This window comes from Sus scrofa, chromosome 11, assembly GCF_000003025.6.
Source record: "Sus scrofa isolate TJ Tabasco breed Duroc chromosome 11, Sscrofa11.1, whole genome shotgun sequence".
Classification (NCBI taxonomy): domain Eukaryota; kingdom Metazoa; phylum Chordata; class Mammalia; order Artiodactyla; family Suidae; genus Sus; species Sus scrofa.
In genome coordinates, this window is record NC_010453.5 from 7,400,637 (window position 1) to 7,417,168 (window position 16,532).

Consider the following 16,532-nt stretch of genomic DNA (forward strand, 5'->3'; position numbering starts at 1 on the left):
CCATCAGTCTGGATCATGGAGTCACACTCCTGGCGCTCGGGGAGTCTGAGGGATTCTTACCTGCCTTGTGCTAAATAACTGTGATTCCCATGAGAGGTAACTCCCAGCCCGGGCTCTTTATAAATGGATGCTGAGTAAGCATTAGGGTAAGGGATGGACTAACCTTAGAAGGAGAGACCTGAGCTGAGTGTTCAGAGATTCTCAGAGAGCTTACAACATCTCTCTGTTCCTCTGGAGGGAGAAACCAAGCAATCTTTTCTGCTGGAAATGAGGAAGGCATTTGAGTTCAGGGAGGAGCCGAATTCCCTCCTTGTGAGAAGTCTCTCCAGGTTCAAGGGCGAAGAGGGAGGGGCAAGGAGAGCGAGACTGGAGGACTAAGTGTGGGCCTCACCACGTGTGGAAACCAGGGGTATTGGCTCAGCGTGAGTGGTCCATCTCCCAAGGCCTCATTCATTCTTTCCTGCCTGCCCTGCATCCCCTGGCTCTTGCTGAGAGAGGCGCTGGTGGGGGCGGGGGCGGGGGCTGTGGAAGGAGCCCTGCAGGCTGCCAGCTGCCCTGGGATGTTCTGCTGATAAGCTTGTGTTGGTTCTAACTTGTGAACATGATTCAGACACAGCCTGACGTGTGCACACTATTGTGTATGGAATGGATGGTCAACGGGGACTTGCTGGATGGCGCAGGGACTTCTCAGTATATGGGAAAAGAATCTGAAAAAGAATGGATGTGTGTATGTGTATATCTGAATCATTTTGCTGTACAGCAGAATTTAACACAACGCTGTAAATCAACTATACTTCAATAAAATTAAAAAAACAGCCTGAGAACAACAGGGAGTTAGGGTGTGTCTCAATGACACAAAATGCTTTGTGTCTCTTCTTTTCGAGGGTACTTAAAAGATATGTCTTTGCATTTGGAAAATTGGCTTTTTTTCTAACATTTTAATGATATGGATTTTTTTCTAGCTTTATAACGCGACAGAGAAAGTCAGAAGCTGTGTGTTACTGAAACCCTCTGGCCACCTAAGATTTCTGAGTGGTTCTCAACACCCTTCATATACAATGTAAATTGTAATATCTCTCAGGATATGTGAAAACATCTGTTTTTCTTCTAATGCAGTAAATATATAAGGGTCTCTTGGGATATCTTTTAAATAGACTTAATCCAACATTCAGGAATGATAAGCAAAATATAATCACAGTCATAAGGGAATAAGAGCATTTTGTATTAATAACATTGGAAGCTGATGTTTAATGCAGTGTTAAAAGTTGACAATTAAGCATGCAGGAGTCAGGAAATTCAATTAAAATTATCACAGTAATATGGATTTAGCCACATCCTGTATTAGTTATGAAATCCATTTAACACCACAAACAGCAGTGTTTTCAGCAGTTTATTCAAAAGGAAAACAGGAACAAACCATGTTAATGTTCTATATCCTCTGTTACTGTGGTCGGGCTAATTTTGCCAGAGGAAGAAACTTTAACTTTGGAATCTTTGAGTGCCCCGTCCTTTAATCCGAGTTCTAGTTCCTTGCTTCTTGCGTAATTTCTGTCAGTAAAGACAGAACAGCAGAGGAGTTCTCTCTTCGGCCTGCTCCTCCCTAAGAGAGTGGGTGTCTGCACCCTGAGGGTGTCCTCCATTCTAATCTCCCTCCCCTCTTTGTCGGTGGACAGGCTCTCTGGTTATAGGGGTTATACTTCAGTGTGGGTGCTGCACCTCTAATTCAGGGCTAGGAACCCCCTGTGGCCTTGCATCTACGGGTGAACAAAGCTTGTAATCCAGCTGTCCAGTCACCACACAGAATTCACGGCCCCTTGGTTGAGGCTATGGCACACGCCTTCCTTCTGCTAGTTCTCCCTCTGCTCTTTCTCCTCTCAGGGGACCATGGGAGATGGGCATTCTTTTTTTTTTTTCCCAATAAATTTTATTGGAATATAGTTGACTTAGAAAGTTGTGTTAGTTTTAGGTGTACAGCAAAGTGATTCAGTTATACATATACATATATCCGTTCGTTTTCAGATTCTTTTCCCCCATAGGTTATTACACAGTATTGAGTAGATTACCCTATGCTATACAGTAGGTCCTTGCTACCTGTTTTATATGTAGCGGTGTAATTATGTCAATCCCAACCCCCTAATTTACCCCCCCAAAATTTATCATTTGGTGACCATGAATTTGGTTTCAAAATTTTTGAGTCTGTTTTTTTTTGTAAGTACTTTAGTATAATTTTTTGAGTTAGATTTCACGTATTAGTGATCTCATATGATATTTGTCTTTGTCTGACTTACTTCACTTAGTATGATAATGTCTAGGTCCATCCATATTGCTGCAGATGGCATTATTTTGTTCTTTTTTTGTGGCTGAGTCATATTCCATCATACTTATGTACCACATCTTCTTTATCCAGTCCTCTGTCAGTGGACGTTTAAGTTGCTTCCATGTCTTGGCTATTGTAAATAGAGCTGCAGTGAACATTGGGGTGCATGTATCTTTTGAGATTACGGTTTTCTCTGGGTGTAGGGCATTCATTTTTAGTACATACACATCTGCATCAAGTGTAATTTTGCTACATCTCAGCAGTACTGCCAAGTGGGTGATTTGGGAACTATGGTGCTTATGAAAGTTCCCTCAAGAATGGCCAAAGTCCACTAAGCACTGGGGACTTCAGCTGTGCACCCAAATGATTCCTGGCGGGGAACTGTAAGAGTGCTGGTGGCGACAGGTTCTCAAGAGGACTTTCCCAAGGAATCGCACCAACACTTATGCAGAACGTCAGAAATCCAAGAATCATTCTTGTCTTCTCTTCCTTATTCCCCATCCCCCACTAAACCTTGTAGTTACTAGTTAACAGCCCTAAAATCTACCAACTTCTGCCCCATGTCTTCCTTTAATTTCAAGGTGCCTTTTTATTTCTGTTCACCTTCCTTCTTCTGAGATTGAGCAGGTAATCCAATTTCATACTAAGTGGCTTTTGGCTGAAGATAGAAGATGATCCAAGATCAGTAGCAATTTACAACTATTTCATTGGTTATTATCTATAGAAGTAAAATCTTTGTTTAATGTTTAGGGCAGTCTAGGACATCTGGTTACCTTATCTTAGAATCTCAGACAGGTGATCCTATCACCTAACTGCTTCATATAGAGGCCAAAATAAATAGTGGGCCAAAGGATATATAATAAGATATTAGTGTACCTGGCTTGGCCCTTCAGGCAGCATTGCCTTTGTGTAGGAAGAGTGGGTGATGGAGCTTTCTGCTCCCTGTGTTTCTAAACTATTTGAAATACAAAGCCAGGAGATCCTCTAATCCATACATTTCATAGCTTAATTAATATAAATTCTTTTGTTGAAACTTCATCAACAGAATGATTTCTATTTTAATGTAATTTACTTTAACCTCTAAGTTAAAATACTACTGAGCTATTAGAAATCAAAAATATTTTTAATGTTCTTTTGGTATAAATTTATTGTGGTATATTTATAGAGAATAAAATTTTCCCATTTTAAGTGTATGGTTTGACAAGTTTTGACAAATGTGTGTATCCTTGTAGCCATCACTAAAATCAAGATACAGAACATTTACACCAGCCCCAAAAGCTATCCCTCACACTCCTTGCCGGTCAATATCCAGGCCAGCCTCAGATCCAGGCAGCACTGATGTGCCTTCTGTCACTGTAGCTCCTGTTGATCTCTTCTGGAGTTTCCTATGGTGGAATCCCACACTCTTTGTCTTCTTTTGCTCAGCATGATGGCTTTGAGATTCATTTCTTTATGTGTATTAGTAGTTTGTTCCTTTTTATTATGGAATCATTCCATCATAAGAATGTACCAAAATTTGTTTAATCCATTCACCTGCTGATGGACATTTGGGTCATTTCCAGCTTTTTTTTTTTTTTTTTTTTTTGGCTCTATCTTTTTTTTTTGTCTTTTTACCTTGTCTAGGGCCGCTCCTGCGGCATATGGAGGTTCCCCAGGCTAGGGGTCTAGTCGGAGCTCTAGCCATCTGCCTATGCCAGAGCCACAGCAACGTGGGATCCGAGCCGTGTCTGCAACTTACACCACAGCTCATGTCAACATTTGATCCTTAACCCACTGAGCAAGGCCAGGGATGGAACCCGCAACCTCATGGCTCCTAGTCGGATTTGTTAACCACTGCGCCACAACGGGAACTCCATTTTTTTTGGCTCTTTTGAATAAAGCTGCTACAAATATTATAAGATAGGTCTTTGTGTGCACATGCAGTTGATTTATATTCCACACAAATTCTGGGCCTGCCGCTGCTGTGAAATTTCTCAGGAGTCCAGCAGTCTGAGCCTGATGGATTAGTCCATGGAAAATCATCCTTTCCAAGGATGCAAGTTCTTATATCTGGCCCCTCCTCCCATTAAAAGAGTCATGATGCTGGGTAGACCTATTTGGATCTTGCAGGATCTCATTAGGGCATATTTAGTCCAACCCATTTACTGAATAACCTAGAAAACTGTTGCTTTTGAATGAGACCCAGAGTAAGAGAAGGCCCTGCATGCAAATTCAGGCTGCTCTGAAAGCTTGTCTGTCACTTTAGCTTTAAGATTCTGCTGATACAATGGTGCCTTAAGGACCAGTGGTAGGTGGCTTGTCAAGACTGGTAGGGAGATGCTGTTTGGAGCTTTTGGCCAGCCTCTAAGGTGAATCCCAGCAAAGCTCCTTAGGATGTTGGAACAAAGCTGTGTTATGCTCAGAAGATAACTATTCTCCCTTTAACAAACACCTGACTTACTATTGGTAATAAATACTGACTCCATCATGGGCCATCATAGTATCTTGTGAACTGAGCATCATCTGACCCAAGCCGGAAAGTTGGGTTCATGAAGCCACATTCCATCATCAAATGGAAGGAGAATAGATGTAAGAGACTGGGCTCCAGCGGGGCCTGAAGGCACAGGTAATTGGCATGAGCAACAAGGTTTCAGAGGCAGCATGGCCCTGCCAACATCTTGATTTGGGACTTACACTCTCTAAAACTGTGAGACAATAAAATTCTGTTGTTTTAAGGCACCAAGTTGTGGTATTTTGCTACAGCAATTCTAGAAACAAATACATACATGCACATAGACTGTTTGATGGCATCAACAGTGTTAGGTCAAACCCTATCCAGATAGATATTGTCTTCTAGTGGTTCTGCTTCTCTGATTGAACCCTGACTGATAAAGGATATATGTTTTTAACTTCTTTTGGAAACATACCTAAGGATTTCTAGGTAAGAGCAAGTGTGTATCTAGCTTTTTTTTTTTTTTTTAATCTTTTTAGGGCCTCACCAGAGGCATATGGAGTTTCCCAGGCTAGGGGTCTAATTGGAACTGTAGCTGCTGGCCTACACCACAGCCACAGCAATGCAGGATCCGAGCCACCTCTTTGACTACACTGCAGCTCATGGCAACGCCAGATCCTTAACCCACTGAGCGACGCCAGGGATCAGACCCACAATCTCATGGTTCCTAGTAGGATTTGTTTCCACCACTCCATGACGGGAACTCTGTATTTAGCTTTTTAAGAAACTGCCAAACTTTTTGCAACTTTTAAAATTTTTATCTTTCCATCTTTACATTTGTCATTTTGTACACTCATTGGCCACAGATTAGAATTCTGTTTGCTCCCCATCCTTGCTAACCATTCTAAGAGCTTTATAGTGGGATCTCATTGTGGTTTTAATTTGCATTTCTCTGATGACTACTGTTGTTGAGCATCTTTTCATGCACTTATTAGCCATTTGTCTATCTTCTTTTGTGAAATAGCTGCTCATGTCTTTCATCCATTTTTGAGATGAGTTGTTTATGTTCTTATCAGTGACTGAAAATGAGTTCCTTGTATATTCTGGATCTAAGTCCTTCATCGGATTTAAGTATTACAAATATTTTCTTCCTGTCTGTGGCTTGCCTTTTTCTTTTCTTTTTTTCTTTTCTTTTTTTTTTTTTTTTTGTCTTCTGCCTTTTCTAGGGCTGCTTCTGCAGCATATGGAGGTTCCCAGGCTAGGGGTCTAATCAGAGATTAGCCACTGGCCTATGCCGGAGCCACAGCAACACGGGATCCGAGCCGCGTCTGCAATCTACACCACAGCTCACGGCAACGCTGGATCTTTAACCCACTGAGCGAGGCCAGGGATCGAACCTGCAACCTCATGGTTCCTAGTCAGATTCGTTAACCATTGAGCCACAACAGGAAGTCCAACCTTTTTATTTTCTTGATGGTATCTTTTGAAGTACAGAAGTTTTCAATTTTGATGCAGTGTAATTTATTGATTTTTTTCCCCTTACATAGTTTTTTTTTTGTATCTTATCTAAAAAATTCTTTGCCTTCTTCATAGTCACAGAGACTTTCTCCTGTGTTTTCTTCTAGGAGGTTTATAGCTCTAGTTTTTGTTTGTTTGTTTTTTTGCTTATTTGTTTTTTGTTTTTCTTTTTTTGGGCACCCCACAGCATATGGAGTTCCCGAGCCGGGAGTCAGACCCAAGCTGCAGTTGAGACCTACACTGAGACAACACCAGATCCTTTAACCCACTGCAGGGCCAGGGATCAAACCTGCATCCTGGCCCTGCAAAGATATGCCACAACAGGAACTCCTATAGTTCTAGTTTTTATGTTTTGGTTTAAGAGTCATTTCTACTTATACTTGTGTGATTTGGGGGGTAGGGTCAAGGTTCATTTTTTTCCCCAATATGAATATCCAGTTGTTCTGGTACCTTTCCATTCCTCATTGAATTACTTCGTTAAAAGTCAGCTGAGCATACATCAGCATTATAATTTTTAATCTTATTATAACTGAGTTTTCCAAGTCAGGTCATGGCCATTTTTGATCCTTTTCCTTAGGATAGATGAAGCTGATATTTGGGTGAAGGAGCCTGTGTCTAGCCTGTTTCTGTGCACAGAAAACAACATGGTGTTTTCTGCACCTATGGGTTACTTGCTTAATTTTCCTACAAACTCCTAACAAGGCACTGTAGTGTATGTTTGTGACAGGAGAGGGAAGAGGCTTTTCACATATACTTTCTCAGTTTCTTGCAGTCTCTGAAAGTCTGTGGACTTCTGCTTCTGTTGGTTTCCTTGCACTGATATGATCAGCCTATAACTTGAAGTTCTAGAGAGCAGAACATCTGTACATGTCATTTTGGTTTGTGAAGCATCTGGCTCAGTCCCTGAGCCTGTGTGGACTTTCATTTGTAGCAGTGGGGTTGCAGCAGATTCACCATCCCTTGGTTTCCTCATGTGTCTAAGACCTGAGGGCTCCTTTCTGTCTAGCTCACTTCAATTCAGAACTATGGGCTGTTCACGAAAAGAAAGGCCATCTGACTGTAGCCAGGGGAAGGAGACCTGATACTTTAACCAGGCTGATTGTTTCTCTTGGCAACTCTTTTTTTTTTTTTTTTTTTTTTTTTTTTTTTTGTCTTTTTGCTATTTCTTGGGCTGCTCCCTCAGCATATGGAGGTTCCCAGGCTAGGGGTCCAATCAGAGCTACAACCTACACCAGCTCATGGCAACACCGGATCGTTAACCCACTGAGCAAGGGCAGGGATCGAACCCGCAACCTCATGGTTCCTAGTCGGATTCGTTAACCACTGCGCCACGACGGGAACTCCTCTCTTGGCAACTCTTGAGGTTTGACATCTGGAACAGACTATGGCCTGATCTTTGTTCCTGTCACTTATCGTTCAGGTCACTGTTGGTCTGAATATTCTTTAGAGTAACTGAAATAAAAAGGGACTGCTTTGTCACCACCTCCAGTGTGTGCCTGCCCACCTGAGATACATCTCTATGCCCCGTCTGGAGCTGGCCTCCAGCCCAGCAGAATTCTGTGCCCTCCCTCACTTCCAGCATTTATGTCAAAGAAATCCTCGTCCCACTGAATGCTGAGGGCAACCTTGGCCAGAAAGTGAAGAGAAGAGACTTCACGAAACGGCAATGCGCGACGGAGGTGAGATGAAGGATGCCTGAATGTGTTGCCATGGTGACGGAGGCGCATCGCCGCTAAGTGGATGAGCAGCTCCCATGGATTTTAATAGCAGCTGGTCAGTGCCACTGCCTCCCCTGAATTGCTGTCCCCCTGAGTCGCTCCTTGGCCCCAGCTGTCCTGATCGCTGTTGACAAATGGTTGTCCTTCACAGTCAAAGTACTAACAGTACTCTAATTAATGAACGTGCTAATTATTCTTCCTTACTCCCAGCACATTTGTCTAAGTAACCTGTCACACACGGATAAGTGCAGCGTCTGCATAAGCGCTGAGGGCACTGGGAGCAGGAGCCAGAGAGGAGAGGGGGTGGGCTTACCGCCTGGGAGCTGTGGGCTAGTTCTTGTTAAATTACCTTTACTAACGGTCAGGTGTCTGGGGAATATGTCATTTCCTGCAAAATGTATATGTTTTCCTTTCTTTTTATGAAGAAAAATCTCTTTAGGGGCTGAGTGCCCATGGTCACTTTGTAGCCTGAAGGAAATGCCAACTAGGAGTGCAGAAGGACCGGAAGCCCCAAGCTCTGAAAATGATTCCAGAAGCAGCATTCAGGCTGGTTAAAAACCCAGACCCTGGAGCTAGACAGGCCTGGGTTTGGACCCTAGGTCTGCTCCTTACTTTCTGTGTGTCCTTGGACATGTGGTTTAACCCCTCTGAACCTCAGTCTCATCTTCTGGGCAATAAGAGGGATAACTTGCCCCCAGAGGGGTATGTTGAGGAGCAAATGCACAAGCTAGGTCCCCAGGACACAGCCGCTCAATGCCTTCAGTCCTGGGCTCAGTCTGGCCTGCTTTGGGCCAGTCCACGACCAGCTGCAGGCCTGGGGACCAGCTGCAGGCCTGGAGACTAGCGGGTCAGGAATCATAATCCAGCACGGCTGCTGCGCGCCCCTCCCCAGCGCCCTTGGCGTCCCTCTCTTTTTGTTCTGTCTCAGCAGCTCTCTATTGAGATGAATGGCATTTCCAGAGGCTTCACCTCTGATAAGTGTTCGTCTGCAGCCGCAGCCAGAATCTTAATGTACGCAGTGTAATTTAATGGCCATCTCAGCTGACTATTAAAAGGCTCTCTTCCCCGAGTGAAGTGGACTTGCTCCACAGCACATGCGCCCTGCCCTGGGACGGGGCTCCTGAGCTTGGGCAAGTAGGAGATACTGCTCCTTACTGGTTTCCTGTTCCTAGGGGCCGTCAGGATTTCCAGAGGCATCCTGGGCTGTGTAGGATTCTCTTGATGCTGTTTGCTGTGTGCCTGCAGATCCTGGCACACACTCATACCACAAACATAAACATGCAAGCAGGGAGGGGGTTCAGATGAGCCTTAGAGACATCAGCCTGTTGGCTAGAGAAACTTCTTTAAATCTGGGCACTTGTAATCTGTCAGTGTCAGTGATGGACAGTCACAGCAGGGCTGTGGACACACCCGGCACTCCCCACCCCACCCCAGTCTTTTAGGGGACAGTCTCCCTCGGCCACATGACAGCTGTTGGAACCAGCAGGTTCCCTGCCATCGAGTTGTGCTCAGAATGGATCCCTGACCAGCCTGGGCCAGTGAGACTCTCCTGGTAATTCGCTGAGAAACGTCAGTGCTTTATAGGTGACAGAGCTGTACGAGCTGGAGGTGGAGCTTTTCCCCATGGTGTGGAGAAAACTGGTCTGCAGAGCGAACAAGGCTGGGGAGCTGTGAGAAAGTCGAGAGAGAAAGAGAGGGTCTAAGACAAAAAAGTCCATCTGAGAGACCCAACCTCATCTCTTCAGTGTTCGGGTTGTTCACTTCCTGGGATTCTTTGAAGCAGTAAATTGCCCTTTTTGCCTAAGCTCGTTTGAGCTTAGTTTCTACTGTTTGTAACGAGAGTACTTTTCAAGGGGACTGGCCTTCACTTCTGATGCACTGTCGCTAAGACTTGAGGAACATGAGGAGGAGTAACTCTTTATGGGGACCAGACCCCTTGTCTCCTGGGACCCAGTGGTCCCTGAACTGACAAATGAGATCTTGTCGCGGTGAATACGTACGTCTTTCTACTGCTGAGCTCTCAACCAATCTTGTCCTGGCTCCACACTTTGCAAAGTGCCCTGGGCGCTCAGTTCTCCAGAGCATGGTGACCAGCCAGAGCCACCCTTGCAAGTGGCCTCTGTGTATCCAAGCTCCGCAAGCCGCCTCCATGGACCTGCATGGACCTCTTTCACTCTGGCTGGTTGCAGCTGCCAGGGGTGCCATCTCTTCCCCAGGCTGGCCTCTCCCATGCTGAGAGGCACCTCCCACTGCCCTGAGTACAGTGGCCAATGTTCTCTTTCAAAGTGAGATTTAGATAAAAGCTCTTCTTCCCCCCGCAAATGGTCATTGAATCTGCAAGGCTGCAGGAACCTTGCGTTTTCTGTGTAACTTCCGAGGGATTGCCATTTACATGGAGAAAACTCTCCTGTAAATGCCACCACCTGCCTCAGCCAGCATGGCCACGCTCACGCCTTCTCTCCACATCTATTATTATGTTGGGAAGATTCCAGGGAAGTGTCTCAGTAATTACCTCAGAGAAGCCAGGTGTGGTGTTTTGCCATCCTTCCTGGGTGGAAGCTTTTCCTTAGGGGTCACCTGTGACCTCTTTCTGCTCCTTATCTAAGTTCCTTGGTTTCGTTTTAAGCCTCTTGTTGCTTGTTTCCTGTAGAAACAAGACTGCAGCCCTCCGTCTCATCATCATTCATTCGTTTGCTCATTCATCCAGACCTTATTATTTGGCTGGTACTCTGGACCCTGCCATGTGTTAAGTATTTATATTTGTCCTAGGAATTCAAGGAAAGAAAGACAGACAGGTCTCTGGACACAGATCTTTTTGGTGCCCTATAAATAAAAAACAAGTTTCTCTTTTTCTTCCCTTCCGGCTCCTCTCCAGAGCCTGGCTTCTTCTGGCAGGACGCTCAGAGCCAGGGCACCCTGGTGGCTATAGTTAAAGAGGAAGAAGAAGGCCTGTCATCTGCTGGGCCCTTTGGAAATGCTAATGATGACAGGCAGAGTTGAGCCCTCACTTCCCTTTCCTGCACAGTGCGGACCTGGGCTGCCACGGAGCTGAGCGGTCCTTGCTGGGAGCCTGAATCAAACATGGATCAGGAAGCCATGGGCAACATTGTCCTGCTGGCCATCGTCACCCTCATCAGCGTGGTCCAGAACGGTAGGGAAGCCCCTCCCTCGGGGGAGATTGTGTTTCTAGATGTTTGAGAGGCAGGCTTACACAATTGTGTGTACACTTCTGTCTCATCTATATTTGTATCTTTCCTGGAATGTAGAGGGGGAGTGCACATTTCTGCCTGAATTTGGGGTTTTCCTTCTCCTGGTCTTTCCTTCCCTTTATGGGGATGATTAGTCTGTAGAGCCGGGTCGGGAGGCTGGAGGCTGATCAGAAACCCTCACTGAAGTGCCTGCAATCAGCGTTTTAACTACTGTGGCCAGAGAGGGGTTGGAGGGAAGGCAGCCTAGAAGGGGGAAGTTAGATATATGTTCACCCTGGGTTTTACTAAGTGCAGCTCAGCTGACTGCAGTGCAACAGGAGTTACCCGTAGGCTAAAAAAAAAAAAAAAAAAAAAAAAAAAAAAGAGGATTTGCGGGGCGTAGAGGGATTTCACCTTCTCGTTATTTTACCTCTGTATTGCTTTTTCTTTTGAAGAAACATGTTCCTTGTCATACTTTGTTTGGAAGCAATTTTTGTAGGCATTGTGTACTTACATAAAAGGAGAGAGAGAGAGTAGGAGGATTTTCTGGTTTGGGGTTCGCATTTCCATTACCCCTACTATCCCTCAAACCAAGCCAGTTACCCAGAGCTGGAAAAGCAACACTGGGTAGAACTTTCTCCTTCAAGTTCTGAGTCAGGGCTGCCTCAGACCCCGTCCTGTCAGTTATCGCCTGTCTTTGGGATTTGCAGGAGAGGCATTACCAGGGGCAGCTCTCTAACTTAATGACAGTCACTGAACGCTCGTACACTTTGGAAATTTGGGAATTGGGTCACTTTGGGATATTCTGATATTTTCCTCCACTTGGGTGTGGACAGAGGATGGTGATGAGCTTTCTGGGCACATGCCCCCCACAACACACACACACACCCCCAGAGAGCCCCAACTTTGCATACTGCCAGTGTGTTTCCTACATGGAGCACCCTTGGCAGCTTTCTGATCCAAACATTTTCATAGTAAATCTCACACAGTAGAGTTGTAGCTTGCTGGGCTCCGTAGGCTCTGCCCCCTGCCCCTGCCCTCCTCCTGCCATCAGTCTCGCTGACCAGTGTCAACGGTCGGGAGCCAGTGTCCCCTCAGCTGCCTGTGCAGATGGGGCCAAGAAGAGGTTCGAGTTCACCCTGAGGTGAGTGGGGGAAGGTGCAGTGTCTCCCCCTGTGGGAACAGAGTCTCTTCAGCCTTCCTGAGATGTTCCAGGTCCTGGCCTTGGTCTGTCCAGTGGGTCCTGGGCTTTTCTACAGAAGCACAGCAAACTCAGAGCAGACTTGGGCAGACGATGATATTTGTAACTATTTTTGGCAGAAGGGAGATTATAGAGGTTCACACATCTGAGTTTTAACCGCAGCCTTTCGGCAGGCCATCTCAGATAACGACAGAACACGATGGCATCAGTAACAGTCCCATGAACTGATGAGGCTTCCTGTGGGGGAGAGACCAGTGCAGACCTGCCTCTGCTTTGGGCTGGAGGCTTTTCATTCCGGGCAGGCAGTTGATTGGGGTGTGTGTGTGGTGGTGTCGAGAGCACGGCCCCCGTGTCATGGCCTCTCTCCCTCTCCCGCCCCCTGTGAGCAGCCGGGGCAACATGAGGGCAAACTGACTTTCCACAGAGAAGTCTCCTTTCATGCTGTCCATTTGAAGGCACCAAAGGAGCCCTTGTCTCCCCCTCGGAGACTCAGGATGAGCCCCGCTCACCTCTGAGGCTGAAAGCAGGGCTCCCATGTGCTACTGAGGTTGCCCTGTGAGGCCTTTCTGTCTCTAACTGTCTAATGTGCCCATGAAGGGGAACAAGAAAAATTCAAATGACTTGGGAGATAACACCTCTGCCTGTTTGAACTGTGACTTTTTAGGCAAACATAAAGGTCCAAATGTAGTTCCAGGACCTCTCTTTGCAATTCTAATTAACCTCAGTGTTGCAAAAGGTAGATCTACATTTTGAGTTCAGAAAATATGCAAAAACTGTGCTTTTTCTTCCCCTGCAACTCCTCCACCTCAATTCCATGAGAAACCCGTCCTGTTAGTTCTAAGAACTATCTGTGCGTTGTTGCCAGACGCGGCACACTCTGTGTTGTCCCCAGGCAAGGAGGCCCAGTGACTGTGCTGCTGTGGGGGCTGTGCCCTCTCAGTGCCTGGTGTGAGCCGGATTCCCCAGGAGAGGTGGCGCCCACCCGCCTGGTAACTTCCTCCTCTGCCTCCCAAATACTCTTTAGTCATCAAAATCTTTCAACTCCTGGCCCTGTGCCAACTTGATCCAGCAGAGTGCCGATCTGGAAATGCAGAACAAGTCTGAAGTAGATCCAAGAGCCCTGGACCAGAACTCCTAAAGCCTGGTTTCTGAGAGTGTAAGATGAGTTGAGGAGCATAAGGAGAGCATCCAGCTGCCCCAGCCAAGGTGCCAGCAGCTTCGACGTGGAGCAAACTCGAGAAACACAGATTCAGAGAAAGTGATTTCCACAGGGAGCCAAACTAATTAGGTTGGGGGCGGTGAGCTGTGGGGTGGGACCCTGAGCCCAGCCCCCAGAAAGCAGGATGGTGATAGAAATCTTGATGCCACCATCATCACCCCCGTGATGAAACACTCCCGTGACGAAGCACTCCCAGCCCACTGGGCTGGCCCTTCCCGTTGTGAAGTGTTTTGAGAGTTTGCTTTGTGTCACGTATTGTGCTTTGCGCTGGACAGAGCATTATCGCATTTAATCCTTGCAGCCTATGAAATAGATACTTTTATTCTTATTTCACAGAGAAGCAAAGTGGGGTTTAGAGAGGTCAGACTATTGGTTGGAGGTTCCGGACCCAATAGTGCTGAAACTGGGATTCAGACCTAATCCAAAGACTAGATGTTTCCCCTCCATATATTGTCTGCTGTTCATTCATCTGAGCACGCAGTCTTTGGGAAGTTCTCTCTCTTTTGTTTTTCACTTTTTTAAAAAAATGAAGTTTAGCTGATTTATAATGTTTTGTTAATTTCTGCTGCATAGCAAAGTTATTCAGAGGTATATATACATATATGTATATATGTTTATATTCTTTTCCATTATGGTTTATCACAGGCTACTGAATAAATTTCCCTGTGTTATACAACGGGACCTTGTTGTTTATCTGTTCTCTGAATAATGGTTTGCATCTGCTAACCCCAAATGCCCAGTCCATCCATCCCCCACGCCCGAGGAAGTCCTCTCTTATGCTGAACTGAAATGTGTTGTCCTATATTTTCTATCCACGTGTCTGTGTCTGTTCTTTGGAAAAGCTTAGACTGTGTCTGCTGCTTCTATGTTTACAAAATCAGCTGTAACACTCGTCCTTCCACATGTCATCTCTCGTATGACTTGGTTTCCAGAGTTCCTTGTCACTGGGTTCCCCCCCGCTCCGACCAGCTTGCCATGTTCTTTCTAAGATGCAGATCGGCGTTTCCATGCAGGAAATTTCCTGGGATCCAGACACCCATTCTGTCAAAGTACTCAACGTGCGAGCTATTTTTTTCTATCACACCGCTGGCTCATACTAACTTTGTGGTTAAGGAAAATCTCAAGACCTTTATATGTGGTCTTGAGAAAGTTGTTTATCTTTTCTGACCCTCAGTTTCCTCAGTGGACAAGTGGAGTTTCTAATACCTTCCACAAGTGGTGGTTGCAGGTCTTGCCTGAGATAATAACATAGAGCAGCGAGCAGAGCCCAGCGTGTGGCGGGTTCTTGGTAAAGATTCAAAGCCTTCTCTCTCCGTGTGTCTGTCTCTCTGGTTTGGCCTGATGGCAGCCGCCAGCCATGAGAAGTGTGTGGATGGCCTTTGCATGAAGTGTCTGTAACATGGTTGAGGCTAATAGGAGTTGGTGTCAGTCTTTGGAGACAAAGGTGACCCAACTCTTCCAAGTTTAGCTTAGAAGGAAGAAGAGGTAGATGCTTATGGGATAGTGGACTGAGGCCTGCTTGTTTTTGTTTTGTTTTGTTTTTTGCTTTTTTAATATTTTTTTTATTTTTAAAAATTTTTATTGGGAGTTCTCATCATGGCTCAGCGGAAATGAACCCAACTAGTAACCATGAGGACGTGGGTTTGATCCTTGGACCCACTCATGGGTTAAGGATCCAGTGTTGCCATGAGCTGTGGTATAGATCAAAGAGTTGGCTTGGGATCTGGTGTTCCTGTGGCTGTGGCATAGGCGGGCAGCTGTAGCTCCAATTCGACCCCTAGCCTGGGAACTTCCATATACTGCACCTATGGTCCTAAAATAAATAAATAAATAAATAAATAATTTTTGGAGTATAGCTGACATACAAAGTTCTATAAATTTCAAGCTTACAGCAAAGGCAATCAGCTATGCATATCCATATATGCTTCCCTTTTCAGATGCTTTTCCCTTATAGGTCATTGCAGACTCTCAGGTAGATTTGCCTGTGCTGCAGAGTAGGTCCTGTTACTTACCCATTTCATAGAAACTTGTGTATACATGTTCACCCAAACCTCTTAACTCATCCTTGCCCCCAGCGTTTCCCCTTGGGTAACCATAAGTTTGGTTCTGACAGGGAGAAGAGGATGGGGTGCCTTTGATCTTTTTCAGCTCCCCGAAGTCCTCTTCTCCGAATAGAGTCAGCCTGTGTAGGGCTCACCCATGGGACTTCGGTGAACCGTAAATATGCCTTTCAAGGCTCTAACCCCAAAGACAGTCCCCTGGGCTGTTTGGGCTCCAACAGATGAATGTTTGTTTTGTTTTGAGGGTAGGAAATAGCTGAGTGTGTTTCTAGGGTAAAGAGAAGGAAAAAAACAGGGACAGAGGTTCAGGAAACCCAGCAAACACTGATGTACACAGATCCGAGAGAGTGGCGGAAAGGGGGTCAAGGTTGTAGGTGAGGCTAAGGCTTGGAGAAGAGGAAGGGGTTTGTTCTCTGGGCAAGGGGAGGAAGAAGAGGCAGATTTGGAGAAGCACAGTCACACTGTGCAGCTGGTTGCGGAAATAACCTTGGACTTTCTTCATACCGGCTCTGTTGACATGCTCAGAGGCTGGGGGTGTCACCTGGTGTTCCGGAAAGACGATGACCAGAATGTCCACTGTCTTCCATGGTAAGAAGTGGCCCATTGGGCACTCAGATCCTGTGTAGCTAGTGGAGCCCCTGTGTGAGCTTCGGGGCCACAGGAGAGGATAAACACGGCCTGGATACCCAGCTGGGTTTGAATCCCAGCTTTCCCGCTCCCCCATGGAGTGGTTCTCAGAAAGTTCTTTAACCTCCCTGAGCTCTTGTCTACAAAGTGGGAACAGTGCTCCTCCATTCCCAGAGCAGGTGCCAGGCCCAGCAAAGGATGTGTATCAAGCGCCTGACAGGGGGCCTTCATGCACGCCAGCCCTGCAGCTCTG

General features: G+C 45.9%; 1 protein-coding gene across 4 annotated transcripts in view; it reads left to right on the forward strand.

The window, feature by feature from the left end:
- Positions 1 to 16,532, forward strand: part of ALOX5AP (arachidonate 5-lipoxygenase activating protein) — a 66,784-nt gene that overhangs the window by 29,309 nt on the left and 20,943 nt on the right. The window contains 1 exon segment of one of the 4 annotated variants that reach the window (NM_001164001.1): positions 11,021 to 11,135. The exons of 2 other annotated variants lie outside the window; for them this stretch is intronic. In NM_001164001.1, coding sequence (NP_001157473.1) covers positions 11,066 to 11,135 — 70 coding nt within the window. In that variant the 5' untranslated portion in view covers positions 11,021 to 11,065. 4 annotated transcript variants of the gene reach the window in all.